The sequence below is a fragment of the Trachypithecus francoisi genome, unplaced genomic scaffold (assembly GCF_009764315.1).
Source record: "Trachypithecus francoisi isolate TF-2019V2 unplaced genomic scaffold, Tfra_2.0 Lachesis_group3, whole genome shotgun sequence".
Taxonomy (NCBI): Eukaryota; Metazoa; Chordata; class Mammalia; order Primates; family Cercopithecidae; genus Trachypithecus; species Trachypithecus francoisi.
In genome coordinates, this window is record NW_022681468.1 from 154,819,041 (window position 1) to 154,835,618 (window position 16,578).

At 37.0% G+C, this 16,578-nt stretch overlaps 1 protein-coding gene across 1 annotated transcript; it reads left to right on the forward strand.

Annotated features, from left to right (window-relative positions):
* Positions 1-460: 460 nt before the first annotated feature.
* On the forward strand, positions 461-16,275 carry LOC117071122 (nuclear pore complex protein Nup93-like). Its single transcript, XM_033190879.1, is given in 3 exon segments — positions 461-673; positions 14,860-15,997; positions 16,000-16,275. Coding segments are annotated over 3 exon segments (1,527 nt in total). The 3' UTR covers positions 16,176-16,275.
* The last annotated feature ends 303 nt before the right edge of the window (positions 16,276-16,578 follow it).

Consider the following 16,578-nt stretch of genomic DNA (forward strand, 5'->3'; position numbering starts at 1 on the left):
AGAAGACCAACACTTACAAAAGTTTGGGATTTCTGGACTGATTTCTTGAAGCAGGAAAAAAAAAATTTCAGCAGACTTTAATTCCTCATTGCTGCAAAATAACATTTCTTTTTTAATATAGATTGGAAATGGATTTTCAAGGACCTATATAATTGTTCTCAGAGCCATAGCTGTGGCTTCCATTTGTTCTTACTATTTAAATTCAACACCTGCTGAGAACCAAAATTTCTAACCATGTAGGAGGAAGGAAAATATTAGATTTCATTTTACCATGGATGAACTCAAATCAGTTTGACAAAACTGAGCTAATTCTAGCTTCCTGCCTACTGACTCCCAGTAAAAAGAGCATGAGTGAGACCATCAGTATCCCTATTAAATAAGCTACTAATTTGTTACTTGTTACTCCAAGTCATGGAGTGAACAATTGAACACGCATCAGACTAAAGCTAGGAAAGAAGTCATGTCTAAGCGCCACAAGTTCAGCAAAGTTGTAATGAGACATCATAAGTTTACAGAAGGAGGGAAGTGTCCAAGACGACATGGAATTCAAGGTGCGACACAAATAAACAGAACACCACCAGAAGAGATTGATCTTGTGGCTCAGGAGGCTTACCTTGCATACTCTTTAATTCCTTTTGTGATGCAAAATGATCACTGTAGAAATAGAAAAGAAGTACAATGGAAAAGAAAAGCTTTATGTATGATTAAACTTAAATAGAAAACAAGGCACTTGGCAATTAAATGCAATATTAACGGTGATTAAATAGATAACTGAGCCTATATCATTTTCAGGAAAAGTCAAATACTTGTTCCCTTGGCCCATTTGAAGCTTATGTTTCATCATGCTATTTGGCTATTGTTTCTGGAGGTAGGCATTGCGTACATATCAACATTTATGGTAACAGACCCTTTAGCGCTTGTCTTTCCAGAGTCAATTTACTCTAGATTTTTGTATTTGCTATAGATTTCTGCAGCTACTATAGATTTGTCTAGCATGTATTTTTTCATGTTTTACTGAATCTATTGAATCCAATTATATATTATTTTAAAGACAGTCTAGTAAAATGAACACATAGCTCTAAATAAAGAAACATCATTAGCGGCTTTCATTTCAGAATGTAAGAACAATGGAAAGGCAGGTTGATAATACACAATTTCACCTGTGAGACATGATTTTCTGTTTACACATGATCAAAAGAAAACCAAGTTTACTGATTTTAATATAGGCCATTTTTCTAACTCAGCCTTAAGTGATTTCAACCTCAAGCTTCCTATTTTCAAAGACATTGAGTCTTAAGGGACAGGCTGTATTTTAAGCTAATATGTCAAACTGATCAACTTAAAAATATATCTACCTGTGATGTACGTCTCAAACAAAATCCATAAGAGAAAATTGACAGTGTTTGTTGGAATCTAGATAAATAACCCCAATAGAATAACATTTTGAGTTAAAATAAAAAGATTTAGGTGAAATGTTTCTAACTTTTAGAAGTTCATAAACAGGAACAACAAAAGAAAATTTCTCTTTCTCTTTCACTCTCTCTCTCTCTCTTTCATCGGCTTTTACTCTAACAAGTACTTCCATTTTTAGCTGTGAAGAATTGATTGATTTGAAGTTGTGCCATTGTCTTCTAATTAGTGGTAAAGATTCAAAATAGTAGCCTCTCTATTATAAAGTGTTATGCAAAAATTGGGCATTTACTGAAAATACAGAGAATTTGTGCCCACTGGCCCTTTAATCACCTGTGAGTTAATAAGTTCTCATTAATCAATGTGAAAAGGAAACAAAATTCTGACTGATTATCATGTGAGTAATACTGCTGGACCCTGGTAAAATGTGAAGTAAGTAAAGTTTTTTGTGGATGCCCTGTCTTCCCAACTACTCCATTAATCTTGTTCTCTTCCTCTTCTCTTCTAACCCTCCCTCCCCAACCCATAATAGTGACAATTTTAGCCCAAGTAGAAGAGGATATATGCAAGGCAGGTGTTTTGGAAAGAGGGAGAATTTTCAGCAGATAGGACTTAATGACAGTAACTCTGAAAATAAATCATATGTGTGACTAGGTTAAGATGCTTTTAAGATGCTTTCTACAAATTTCAGTTATTGTTTTGGTCTTTTTCAAAAAACAATCAACCAGACAACAAATATTGATGATATTTAGTATATTTTGTAGTAAGAGTGCACCTTGTTTATTCCCCTGGTCCTATAAACTAACCATACTTAAACTACCTTTTAATGATAGTTCTGTTTTTACATGGTAAGGTGAGAACTAAGAACTGGCATCTAAATACTTGATGTTCTAAGTTCAAAGAAACACCAGTAATTAGAGCCAGCATATTCCTTCTAGGACCTACAGAGAGATACTCTTCTAATATAACAATAAAGACCACCAACATAACCACCTTAATCAATACAAAAGAAAGACTTGATTTGGGAAAGCTGAAAATGAAGGCAATTGCTTTCCATGGAGTAGGGCTGATGGCATACTTCTTCTTGCCAAAGTAGAGGAAGGGCCCAGGAGAATTATTCTCAATGATTGCTGGAATAGTCGTGCCCTCCACTAAGTTGTCAACTGCTGATAATTTATTTAAAAGTTTCCAGGCTACTTTCCAGGCTACTCAGCTGATGCTGAGTGTGAATAAAGGGCAAGAGGAATGTGGTGTATGAGAAAAGGCAGTGAAACAGCCTGTGTAATTCACTATTAAATATGGACCATGATCCATGATTTTCTATGTAGACCATGAGTTAAATGTCTGGGCTTGACCTCTCTTGCCGGTATCAACTCTCTAAGCCTGTTCTACAAACCAAGGGGACCCCACCCGTAAGAAACTATACAGTGTATGACTGTGAGAGGCGAAAAAGATTAACACCAACCTGAAGCTCTCATTCCAGGAGATTATGGAGAGGGTATTACCAGGCCCTCCAAGAAATTAGAGAAGAGTGATGGCCAGTAAGCATAAATAGAGAACAACCTCCTGAAGGGAAACATGTAAGAAAAGAAGCTATCTCCACCAGAGAAGTGCAGGAAAGAGGGAAGGAAAATTAGCCATAAATGTAACTGTAGAGGGAAAGGGGAAGGTTTTGAATTGCATGTAAAATGAAACCTCCAAAACACACAACACTGAGTCTAAAAAAACCAGAGAGACTGTTCTGATAAGTGATTGGAAAGTCATGGAATTGAAGGTAGCACCTCAGCAAAAATCAGAGAGGTCAGCACTGCACAAAGTTATCAGAAAAATAAATCTATTTCATGTTTATTCCTCAAAAGTTAAGGCTCCTCAGTGAACTCATTTCAGATCTTTAAGCATTTTATCATATTAAAATACATTTTAGAATGAAATAACTCCCTGAAAATCATACCACACTAACACATTGATATCATTTTCATAAATTTCTTTTTAGGGTTTGCACATATGTATAGTTATATATTTTACATAGTTATAGTCATACTGTAATTTAAATTTTGTAATGTTTTATTTTCTGTATCATATTCTAGCTAGCATATTATGACCATCCATTGTAAAAGACAAATTACATTTCATTGTTTTATAATTTGTAACTATTATCCTATTTTTAAATATTTGTTTCTAAACTTTGCAGCTATACATAATATAACAATTATTCTCAGTTCAAGTGGTTTTTATTATTTTATTGAGTTATTTCTTAGGATTACTGGTTAAAAACATTTCTCAAGGCTTTTGCTATAATGTAATTATCAAATTTATTTCCAAAAGTGTTACAATGCAGCCAGCAATAGATACTGGCTTCCCCACAGTCTCATCAGTATCATTGCATCATACTATCACTGTTTTAAGTTTTGCTTACTTTAAAATACAAGAAATGGGCCCTTATTGTTGTTTAAATCTGAATATCTTGGATTCCTTATAAGAGTGAATATTTTCCTTATTTACTGGTTTTATTTTCTCCTGGATAAGTTGCCTCTTCATATCCTTTGTTCATTTGTCTATCTAAGATTTTCATGTCATTCTATGTATTTAAATGAGCTTTATATAGTTTGAAAATATTAACTCTATTCCACTTTAAAGCTAGTTATACTTCTCTAGTTCTAGCCTTCCTTATAGCATGTATGTTCATAAGTGCAGCACAAACATCTCCTTACTGTCAGGATGGTCCTCTTGTATTTAACTGTTCTTGCATTCTAAATTATTCAAAAGCTCATGCCATTTGGGAGGAGAGGTTCATCATTTAGTACATGATTCCCACTCAAGTAATTACATTCTTCTAATTGGGGATATTCCTGTGGCATTCCTGAGGGATAGGATTCTCTGGGACTAAGAGGATTACTTTGGACAGTCAGGGACAACATGCTCCATGTGTGGGCAAATAAATCCTTCTCTGACATTCCTTGTCCCTTGACAAGTATTGAAAAAGACCTATTTACATTCATCCAATACATCCTCATTCCCCACTCCCATCCCAGGGCAGAAAGTCTGGGGCTGTTATACAGTTCAATAGAGAGAAAGGCTTCACACAGCCTTAAAATGGGACTTGCATGGAAGATAATAGGATGGGGACAAGTGAGTGTTCTAGACCAAGTAACAATGGAGACAATGCTCCTTCAGATACCTCCTGTCTAGATATGCCTAGGGCCTAGGCTCTGATTCTGTAAAAGTAGTATCTTCCAACAACACCAGTAAAGGGAGGATTCTATGCATTTCTGTGAAACATTAGAATGAGAGTTTCTGCTCATATTATTGAGGTATAAGGGTTCCTTAGAGCCCTTCTTGTAAAATCAAGGAAGCTGTTCTGGCATCTTTAGCTATACTCCTTAGCCTGACTACTATGCAGAAATAACATTGCTACAAGAAGAAGTCAATGAATATTTCCCATAAGCCTTCTGCTTTGCCAAGAATGTTAAGCCTGCAGGCGGAGAAGCAAAATTATAGGAGAAAGTAGGGTGGTGAGCAGTAAATACATTATAAGGCTGTGTGGTTTGTAGGTGAAGACAAATTGTTTTAAAGATTACAAAGACTTTCTGGGTGTACACACAACACTCACGAACACCTGACGACAGGTCTCCATTCTTTCATTCATAAATGACTTATTTCATTCTCCTTTGCTAGTTTCTTAAATTTATAATAGATCCGTTTACATTATACCTTTCTGCCAAATATCTCCTGACATTATATTAATAAAAGGTTTGTCAAAATGAAAAACCGATGAATCCAAGAAAGAGCCAGAAACTTACTGAAGATTTGAACATCTCCAACTCCTGACCATTATTGACTTATATTTCTATGAACATAAAACCATGGAATCACATAATTCATATAGATCATCTGCTAAAACAGTTATTGTTCCATCAGCACATTGTCAAGTATTAAGGAAAGACCTCTCTTGGTAAACAAAAACAAGGTCCTACACTTAGATAAGAAAGACAGCTGTGCACATGAGTGACTAAATAACTGAGGTTGAGTCCTCGACTCAAAAATATCTCTTTTAGTCACTCTTTCAGTAACTGCTGAAAGCAGAGATTGACTTTTTGGCTATTATCCCATTAAACTGTAAGTAGCCCCCAAATAGGACAACATAGAAAAATATTGTCAACCATTCACATTTTGATACAAATGTCATTATGACACTTCTCAGAGAACTATTTATAGAAAATGCTTTTCAAAAGAGAAATAAATTCAAAATGTATCCAGAGAATGGAAGATACTAAGTTCAGGGCAGTATGAAGGCAATAACTTTTTCCCTAAGCCAAAAATGCAAGATGAAAATCTATCAAGGAATCTTCACCTACTTGTCAAATTGTGAAAACGGCAAGGTCTGAATTAACTCAACCATGACAAAAATGTCCATTTATATTGTTACCCCATAGAACTACTCTGATTCTGTATTTATATTTCAGAAGGGTAAAATCAAAGAAGCCCTGCTCAGATTTTATGTCCTGGTAATTAAACTAATTTCCTCTCTTCAGCCCTAAAGCAAACATAGCTAGTTGCCTATCCAATATCTTTCCTAACTTTTGTTTTTCAATAGGACCCTGACTTTTTGGAGAGGCAGCAATCTGTCCAGCTAAAAATACTTGTTTTCCCAGACTCCCTTGCATCCTAATCAGGTGGCACAGTCCTGCTCTAAGAAATGTAAGCAGACATCTGCTGGGATTGATGAGAAAGCTGTTGCTTTCCTGATATAGTCACCATCCATTCCTGCCTCCCTCTTCAGTCCTTTATCTTTCATTTTTGTTTGCTAAAATATTAGCATAAGACATGGCGGGCAAGCATCTTTCTTGCAATCATAAGATGCCAAGATTGAGGGCAAAAGCCTACAAACTATGTCTGGCAGAACAGAAACATGGAAGAATTTAGGTTCCTGGTGGCCTGATTGAGCTGCCACACCTAGTCCTGTACAACCTACTCCCAAACTTCTTGCTACAGGAACCAAAGCCCTGCCTGTTAGGGTCAATGGGGCAGTTTTCTGTTAGTCGCAGCCAAAAGCATCCCTAATAGGTTCCCTTTGATCCTGTTCTGACCCTACACAAATATCACATAAAAACAGATATTAGTATGGAATTTATTAAAATTTGCTTCAAGTCTTATCCTGTGAATTTCTGAGCATACAGACATAAAGAAATAAACTCTACTGTGATAAACTCATCACCTGTTCAGATCTGTGTTCTCTCTCTGACACTCCATGAAACATTGATTTCTATCATTGATTTATTTATTGTCAATAAATATTTAACAGATATGTATTCAGTGCCGACTACATTCTAGCCACAAAATATATAGAATTCTTCCATTATTAGAGCTTATCTCTAACTTTCAAAAAAATGTTGTTTTCTAAGAAATATGCCCATTGATTGTGGTGATGTTGACTGAATATTTCTTTTCAACTGCTCAGCCTGGTATCATATGGAATATAAAGCATCTGTTCTATATAGGTTGAAGAATAGAATTTCTAAAGCGAAAAATATCACTAAAGGTGCATTGAAATTTAAAAGCAGGAGGTGCATGAAAGAGTGCTGCAATATCCAATTAAAAAAAAAATCTTATCTGAGTAATGAAGTTTTTAGACACCTACGGTTTTACTGTTTCCCTTTGCATTCTTTTATTTATCTGAATAAAGTCAAATGATGGATAGAAGACAGCCCTTCCTGATGCTCAATAAAAGGCATGTTTGTGTATTAGACACTGTGGGAAGTATTCTAAGAAGCGACAAGCTTGCAAAAGATGTAACCATCTAAGCTCCCGGCTTCATGACAGCTTGAATCATCTATTCCAAACTGCCAGTCACATACTTTTTGACTCTTCCTGGTGGGATTTTAGGAGTGTCTAACGTTTAGGGATGAGCATTCTTTGTGAATTTAGGTAGAGACTGATTTTAACTTGCTTTTTCCCCTATGGACACAGCATTCTTGGACCGGTCCTGAGTGTTCCCCTGGCTCCATAATGGATGAGCCTCTTATGGAAATAGTTGATTTGGGAAGAGGCACAATGTATAATACAATAATCCTGTGTAAATTATAAGAAACTGGAGTGGAACCCAAGCATACAGTAAGTCATTTATGAATACAACTCAGAATGCATAAGGCTGGATGCACTATATTTTCTACTAGCTCGGCTTCCTGCTATGATTTAGATCTAATAGGATACACATGCTGTTTGTTTGTCTTTGTATTGGCAATATGCTTGTAATAAATTGTATGGCTTCCATGAGCATACTAAGGATTGAGTGAATTAACTTTCTTGTTTGTTGACACTAGCTTGTCCTATTCCAAACAAAGCATAGATGGTGTCAGAATTGTGCTTGAGCATATAATAAGAATATGTGCACTTATATCTGAGTATAGGCCTATGGGCTCTTTCTCATTAGACTATTAAACATGTATGTACACACACATACATGCATACCTAAATATATATGTACATATGTGGGTATATATATATATATATAATATATATATTATGGTTTGTTCTTAGAGTGGTCCATATTCTGCAGATTAATGTAGTCTATATATGCCTCTACTTTCCCAGAAGAGTACATATTGTTTCTAAAGGAAATTAATTTAGAAATAAGATGTTCCTTCTCTAAAACTTCTCCTCTGAACGTCTAGAAGTAAAAACTCTACCTTGCATGACTTGACCAGGAAGCCACACTTGAAAACTATGCCTGTCTCATTCTTGAGGTAACGTTAGGTCATAAATATCATTTAGACCATAATGCTTTAATATCAAAACAACCTTGAAAAAATGTCTTTTTAATTATGTTGATAATGTGATTAAAACATAACATTGCGTCCTTTAAAGGACTTTGCAGTAACTGTAAAGGCAGGAGAGATGTTAGGGGTGTATATGCCACTTTTCCCATCTTCACACATGTACACCTGGAGATCCACTTTTACTGATGAGTTATCTTTAAAAATTACAGGCATATGATAGAGGCAGAGTTGAAGAATACTTTTCAAAGTAAAAATATAAAAACAGTTAAAGAAAGCAGTTAAATTGAAACATTTTTAATTCAATTACACTTATAATAGGTTCATTAAATGTATAGTCTTTAATTGGCTTAAAAGAGAAAAATATCACCTTTTGCTTCATGACATGTGTTTGGTCAAAATACACTTGGTTATACTTGTTATCTTTCCTTTTAATACTACCAGACACATAAACACACACACACTCTCTCCAGATAAACCTGAAGAAGACTGGTGGATGCAGCCATGGTTTGTTTTGTTTTGTTTTTGATAGAGTTTCACTCTTATCACTCAGGCTGGAGAGCAATGGCACAATCTCAGCTCACTGCAACCTCCTCCTCCCATGTTCAAGCGATTCTCCTGTCTCAGCCTCCCGAGTAGCTGGGATTACAAGCACCCACAACCATATCTGGCTAATTTTTGTATTTTTAGTAGAGATGGGTTTCACCAAGTTGGCCAGGCTGGTCTCAAACTCCTCCTGACCTAAGGTGATCCACCCGCCATGACCTCTTAAAGTGCTGGAATTACAGGTGTGTGCCACCGTGCCCAGCCACATCCATGGCGTTCTAACGTAACTCTTAATCACTTCAGTATAGTTTATCCAGTCACAAGTGATGCAGAAAAATGGGAAAGAGGTGAGACTTGTTCCTGTCTTCTCTAATAAATAAACTCATTAAATTGAATGATTGATAACTAGAATCAACATAAGCAGTTAATAATTCTCAACTCAGAAGAAGAGGTAAAAGGGTGGGGTGCTTTCCTGAGCAGAAATATATCAAATCCTAACTGAGGATTAGATAATGCCTTGTGTTGGAGAATGTTTCTCTTGGGGATATGCATTTTATGATATTATCATTGCTGTTGTTGAGGCTAGTATTGCAACCATCCCTGTCCTTAAATGACGTGAGTTGGTTTTGCATGTTCCCTCATATATGAATCTATGTTCAGAAGAAGTAAGTATCTAGATACCGATGAGGTCTGATACAAATTCGGCACACCACATTTCTAAGTATATATCCTTGTTCTGATAGCAGATTAATACCTTGAGGTCTAAGAGTTGGTGCCTAGGTCCTCTTTGCTTCCCTTAACTTTCTGTGTTGATATGTCTGAACAATAGGTCTAAGATAACTCACCATAATACTCAAGGTTCACATATACAAATAAAGATTATTTTTTACATTAGATTTCACAGAGAGAAAATTATAAGAATACATAAAATATTCTTGATAAATAAGACAAATGGTAACAACCATAGCAGTTTTTAACATTTGACAAATGATTTCTAAATGTGCAATTTCATGATTGAGTTCTTTTTTAAAATTTTTTCATTTTAATTTTTGTGGGTACATAGTAGGTTTATTTATAGGGCTGTTTTGATATAGACATGTAATGCATAATAATCATGATTGAGTTCTTAAATCATAAAATGTCTCCAGTCATTATAAAAGTTTGCATATTAATTGACAATATAATGTCTTTGAAAGTTAGTCAAAAGGTCACCAAAACCAAGCCTTTACTGTGGAATTAAAATCTACCCTATGCATGGACTTTTATGTTTTATTGGGTTATTCACCCTCAGTTTTTCTAACATATCTGTTAAAATTTTCTTTCCTCCAAATCTGGCTATGTTATTCTGCTGAGGGCTTGGCAATTCAAATAGCAGCTCTGAAATTAAAACTGTTGATGTTTTATCCTCTTTGTATCATTTACCCCAAACAGGACTGGTAGCTATATGCCTGGAGCTAGGTCAGGGCAGAGAAGGCTTCTAAGCCAGCTCACTGCAGCTTAGAATGCTGCAAGCCCCATTCCAACCTTCCTTCTCCACCATTAAGTGGTGGGCTTCCTCTGTGCCATTTCCACACTTGTAAATATTTTAGTCAGTGGGATCCCACAGGAGCAGGGGAAAAAAAATCTGACTCTTGCCCTTCTTTCGTTTCCATATTTTTTTCTCGTTAGAGGGAGGAAAAGGGTTTAAAAAAAATTTTTTTAAGGCTTTGATGCTGAGAAAAACCAGTTAAGCTTTAAGACTTGGTGTTTTTCAAAAAAAAAAAATAAGATATTCCTCTTCAGAAAGTTTAGCCTCAACATTGTTATTCTATAATCAGTGATTTCTAGACTTTAAAATTTTATGAACCTGAATACTAATCAACAATGAAAAAAATTAGGAAATTGACAGAGTTGCCAACTTTCTGTATTCCCTCTTTTCATTTTCTCACATAATAATTTTAATACATAATCACTAAATGTTATCACTTTAGTATCATGAAAAGACAATTTGACAATGAAGTAGTAGGAAGAATCACTGAATAAAATGCAGTATCTTATTAAATTGAATAAATTTGACTTAATATAATTCCCAATACTTTGTCTTTCTTGTTTTCTGCCAGCCCAATGGAAATATCTTCACTGGTTAGCACCAACGGATACACATTATAAGCATATTCCAAATGAGCAGAGAGACTGTTTTTTCAGTTACTGGTGAGTTTTCCATTATTCTTTGCAAAGTTGTATTAGAGTTTTGGGGACTAGAAAATATTTGATTATAATGATCCAACAATATCTTGCTTCTCAGAAATAGAGATCATTAGAATTTCAGCGACCTTCCAAATCCACTGGGTAGATGCTTTCGTTTTTAGATAAGAAAATCATCACCCACTGGAACCCAATTTCTAAATACCACACAACTTCCCTCAACTACAGCTGTCAGGCTCCATCTGTTGATAACCATAAGATAGCCTTTCAAGTTTATAGTCAACATTTGGTGTTCAACGGGTATCAGATACATTCATGTGTTATTTCAGTTCACGCTAATTACAACCTTATGCTGTGAGAGTTAGCAGGCCCATTATACAGATTCAGAAAATAAAATTCAACATGTAACTAACCGAAGCTCATACTTCTAGGAAGCAGTAGAGTGCCTATTTAATGAGACTTTCTCCAAGTTAATTTTTATGCTTATAATTCAACTAACAAGCATTTATTGAGTGGCTTCCATAGGCCCAGCACCCTGATTAGTGCTATAGGGAAAACAGAAAAAGTGTAAAACATGGTCTTATCCACATGAAATAAAGCAAAATATTGTTAAAGATAGCCAGATAAATATTCACAGGTGGGATATATCCACCTTTTTAAAGCCTCTCTGTTTTCTATGCAAACCTCTGTCTTTGCCAGCCCAGTTCCCAAGCATGTGATACAGAATTGAGAAAACAGGGATAAAAAGACAGGCTTGGTCAGTGGAGAGAAGTGAATTGGACACAAAGTACAGAAAGTAGGGATAACTGAGATTTTCAGAAAAGTTTTTTGGAGTGAGTTGGTGGTGAGAGCTCCAATTCAGTTTTGAGGTGTAAGACCATCAGGGAGAGAGAAAAGACCTTTAGTGAAGTGTGGCTATGGGTTAAAAAGTTCATATCTTTAGTGTTCTTCATAAATAGACATAAAGTTTGGAATTGCTTTTTAGTAATTTTTGGTACCTGATATATTTATTATACCTCAATATATTATTATCTCATATCTATATCTATATATGAGAGCACAGAGTTTGGGGCACAAATACTGCTGAGGGACATGTGGGTTACATAGTAATTATATTCTTACATGTCATTAGCATATTCATCTTTTGGGAAAATATAGATACACATTATCTTATACAGTCCACTCAAGAACTCATCCGAAATATGTGGAAGCTGTGGCTTCCACATATTATACAAATTATACAATTAACCAAGTAACAGGATTGAGATTATAATCTCAGTTTCCAGACTCTAAATCCAATACTTTCATCTACCACATAGGCCATGTAAAACAATTAATAAATAATATAAGAAAGGATATAATTTAGTGCGTGTAGATCCATGGTTGGCACAGACCAGGGTCTCCACAAATATTTGTTAAATGGTTGAATAGATAAGTGCTAAAATGTAGGGTACACTCAATGCACTGCCGAAGTTCATATAGGGACGGCAGAGACCTCCTGGGCAGGAACTGTCGGACAAGAGCTAGAGGCATCCCAAGCAAGGCACAGTGGGGAACTGTGGAGCATACTTTTACAAAAGAGTGAGGAGGCTACTCAGAGAGACAGGTGATGTTTGGGACAGGATGGGAAACAAAATGGTAGGAGATTATTACAAAGAGTTAGCCAGTTAGGTTGAGGATCTTAGAGCCAACAGATGAAGAAAAAGGGATCCCTTGAGCTTCCCCTGCCCTCCTTTATTCATTAGGAGAAGATAGAGTGGAAAAAAATGTATTTTAGTAAGTAACCCAGTGTGGTACATGTCTAGGAACACAGGGTGAGTTAGATGGATGCCCCTCCAGACCCCAGCACACTGGCTTGATTCCAGGCCATAATGATAGCTCCCTCCCACAAACTTTCCATCATTTCCTGTACATGGTTAATTTTTTTGTTATGTTATCTACTGCATTGTTGGATGAAACTGGGATTTATTTTATGTCACTATGTTTTCATATGCTTAGGCAAAACACCCCAGTGCCAGCCTTGTGTTTAAGTCTCATTTCCCCTTGAAGACAAAGATAAAAAATTGTGTTTTGTATTGCAGTCTTGTAGAGACTCAGAAATCATTTACTAATTGCTCTTTTAAAAAAATTAACTTTCATGTATGTAGAAGGTACAATCTGGATTTCTTACGTGCATGTATTGCATACTGGTGAAGCCTGGGCTTTTAGTGCACCATCATTCAAACAGTGAACATTGTACCCAATAGGTAATTTTTCTTTTCTTTCTTTTGGAGACAGAGTTTTGCCCTGTCACCCAGGCTGGAGTGCAGTGGTGCAATCTCAGTTCACTGCAACCTCTGCCTCCTGGGTTCAAGTGATTCTCCAGCCTCAGCCTCCTGAATAGCTGGGATTACAGGCACCCATCACCACACCCCGACTAATTTTTGTTTTTGTTTTTGTTTTTTAAATTTTTGTATTTTTAGTAAAGATGGGGTTTCACCGTGTTGGCCAGGCTGGTCTCAAACTCTGACCTCAGGTGATGTGCCCGCCTCGGCCTCCCAAAGTGCTGGGATTACAGACATGAGCCACCACGCCCGGCCCCAATAGGTAATTTTTCAGTGCTCACTGCAGTTCTACCCTCCTACATTTTGTAGTCTTCATGGCCATTTTTCTGCTCTGTATGTCCATGAGTACCCATTGTTTAGCTCTCACTTATAAGTGAGAACATGAAGCATTTGATTTTCTGTTTCTGCTATTTCACTTATGACAATGGTCTTCAATTCCATGCACATCGTTAAAAAAGACATGATTTCATACTTCATTATGACTAAGTGGTATTCTATTTTATATATACACACACACACATATATATACACACACACATACACATTCCATATATATAACCCATTAATAGGTTGACAGGATTAGGTTATAGCTGGGGATATTTGGAGACACAGACTTGAATTCACTCAACTTTTAGTGAATGTTTAAGTATGCACTGTAGTTCTGAACTTTTTTACCACTAAAGAAAGCTTTTATAGTTCATTATATTCCATAGCACCCATTTTGGAAATATTTTGCTTATCAAACAAAATTCATTTAAAGCAGTATTAAGCTTCCATTTTATTACACATACACATCTGTTAATTAAAACCTTCATTCATTATGAAGAACCAGTATGTAATCTTGCTGAACTTGTAGAATTATAGCCAACAGTCAAGAGACGTACCTGTTTAAATAGTCTATGCAGCCTTATCATTGTGATGGATACTTTCCTTTAAAGTTTAGGAATGTTGACTGTAAAACTCATGCATTCCCCAACATTAGCATCACAGCTGTGATAGTCCAGCAAGCCTGGGCTGAGAATCACTGATTAAATACCTACGAGGCACTGATCTTGGTGCTAAGTGCTGAAAATGTGAAAATAAATAAGCCATGGGTCCTTCCTTAATATGCTCAGAGTTTAATTTCTGTTATGACTAGCCTTGCCTTTCGAGTGCACAACAATACCTGACTGGGTTTCTCCCTGTACCACCCCATATTTATTCTGTGTATTTTCTTGACCACCTAGGTTTCTCCCAAGGGCAGACCACTTAAGAACTTTTATATTTTCTTATGGCATAATGTAGGCATTTCTCATCTGCCAGGGGATCTGGGAGCTGCCTGAGAGCAGTCTCTCCCAGGGTTACACTAAACAAGAAGGCAACACTCTATTAAAATCACTCAACATAAATTGGACTGGTCTTTGGATTTAAGTCCTAGCTCTTCCACTTTTGAGCTAAGGGACTTAGGGCAAGTTTCTAACCTTCTCAATGCCTCAATGTTCTTATCTGAAAAGCAGCAATAATAGTACTTGCCTCCTAAAGTTTTATGAAGATTAAATGATATTATGTATATAAAGCATGTATTATAATATTGGCAATAGTGAGTTCTTAATACATTTCATCTGTTATTATAATTATTAAAGAGTGAAGTGGCAGACAAAACTGAGGATTACCTGTGGCTGAAGTTGAACCAAGTGTGTTTTGACGACGATGGCACCAGCTCCCCACAAGACAGGCTGACTCTCTCACAGTTCCAGAAACAGTTGTTGGAAGACTACGGCGAGTCCCACTTTACGGTGAACCAGCAACCCTTCCTCTACTTCCAAGTCCTGTTCCTGACAGCGCAGTTTGAAGCAGCAATTGCCTTTCTTTTCCGCATGGAGCGGCTGCGCTGCCATGCTGTCCATGTAGCACTGGTGCTGTTTGAGCTGAAGTTGCTTTTAAAGTCCTCCGGACAGAGTGCTCAGCTCCTCAGCCATGAGCCTGGTGACCCTCCTTGCATGCGGCGGCTGAACTTTGTGCGGCTCCTCATGCTGTACACCCGGAAGTTTGAGTCCACGGACCCAAGGGAGGCCCTCCAGTACTTCTATTTCCTCAAGGATGAGAAAGATAGTCAAGGAGAAAACATGTTTCTGCGCTGTGTGAGTGAGCTTGTGATTGAAAGCCGAGAGTTCGATATGATTCTTGGGAAACTAGAGAATGACGGAAGTAGAAAGCCTGGAGTCATAGATAAGTTTACTAGTGACACAAAGCCTATTATCAACAAAGTTGCTTCCGTGGCAGAAAATAAAGGACTGTTTGAAGAGGCAGCAAAGCTGTATGACCTTGCCAAGAATGCTGACAAGGTACTGGAACTGATGAACAAACTGCTGAGCCCTGTCGTCCCCCAGATCAGTGCCCCGCAGTCCAACAAGGAGAGGCTGAAGAACATGGCACTCTCCATTGCCGAACGGTATAGGGCTCAAGGAATAAGCGCAAATAAATTTGTGGACTCCACGTTCTATCTTCTTTTGGACTTGATCACCTTTTTTGACGAGTATCATAGTGGTCATATTGATAGAGCTTTTGATATAATTGAGCGCTTGAAGCTGGTGCCCCTGAATCAGGAAAGTGTGGAAGAGAGAGTGGCTGCCTTCAGAAATTTCAGTGATGAAATCAGGCACAACCTCTCAGAAGTGCTTCTTGCCACCATGAACATCTTGTTCACACAGTTTAAGAGGCTCAAGGGGACAAGTCCATCCTCGTCATCCAGGCCCCAGAGAGTCATCGAGGACCGCGACTCTCAACTCCGAAGTCAAGCCCGAACCCTGATTACCTTTGCTGGAATGATACCCTACCGAACGTCTGGGGACACCAATGCGAGGCTGGTGCAGATGGAGGTCCTCATGAATTAAGTGCCATGCTTTGGGGACATCTGGGTCGGCACACTGTCAGTACATCAGGCACATGGGCCCACTAGGGTGGGGTTTCTGGTTTTGTTTCTGTTGTGTTTTGTTTTGGTTTCTGTATTACGTATTTTTGTCAACACCAATAAATTTCTTTGATTTGTAAAAAAAAAAGAGGAAAGAAAGAGGAATGGAAATATATGGATCTTTAGCCAGAATAGTATCAGGTTTGAGGAGATCATTGTTCTGAGATTTAAGCAAAGGATGGGTGGAGATAGATGGACAAGAGCAAAGACAGACTGAGAAAGGTGAAGCAAGCAACAGGGCAGAAAAGTTTGAAGGATGTACTGGAGGACTTGGTGTCTCTCTTTTCTGGGTAATTTTTGGTAACTATGTTTATAATTTTAAATATCTTAGTATGTTTAAAATGGAATAAAAATAGATATTGCTTGTTTTAGGAAAAAGATGTGTTTAGGA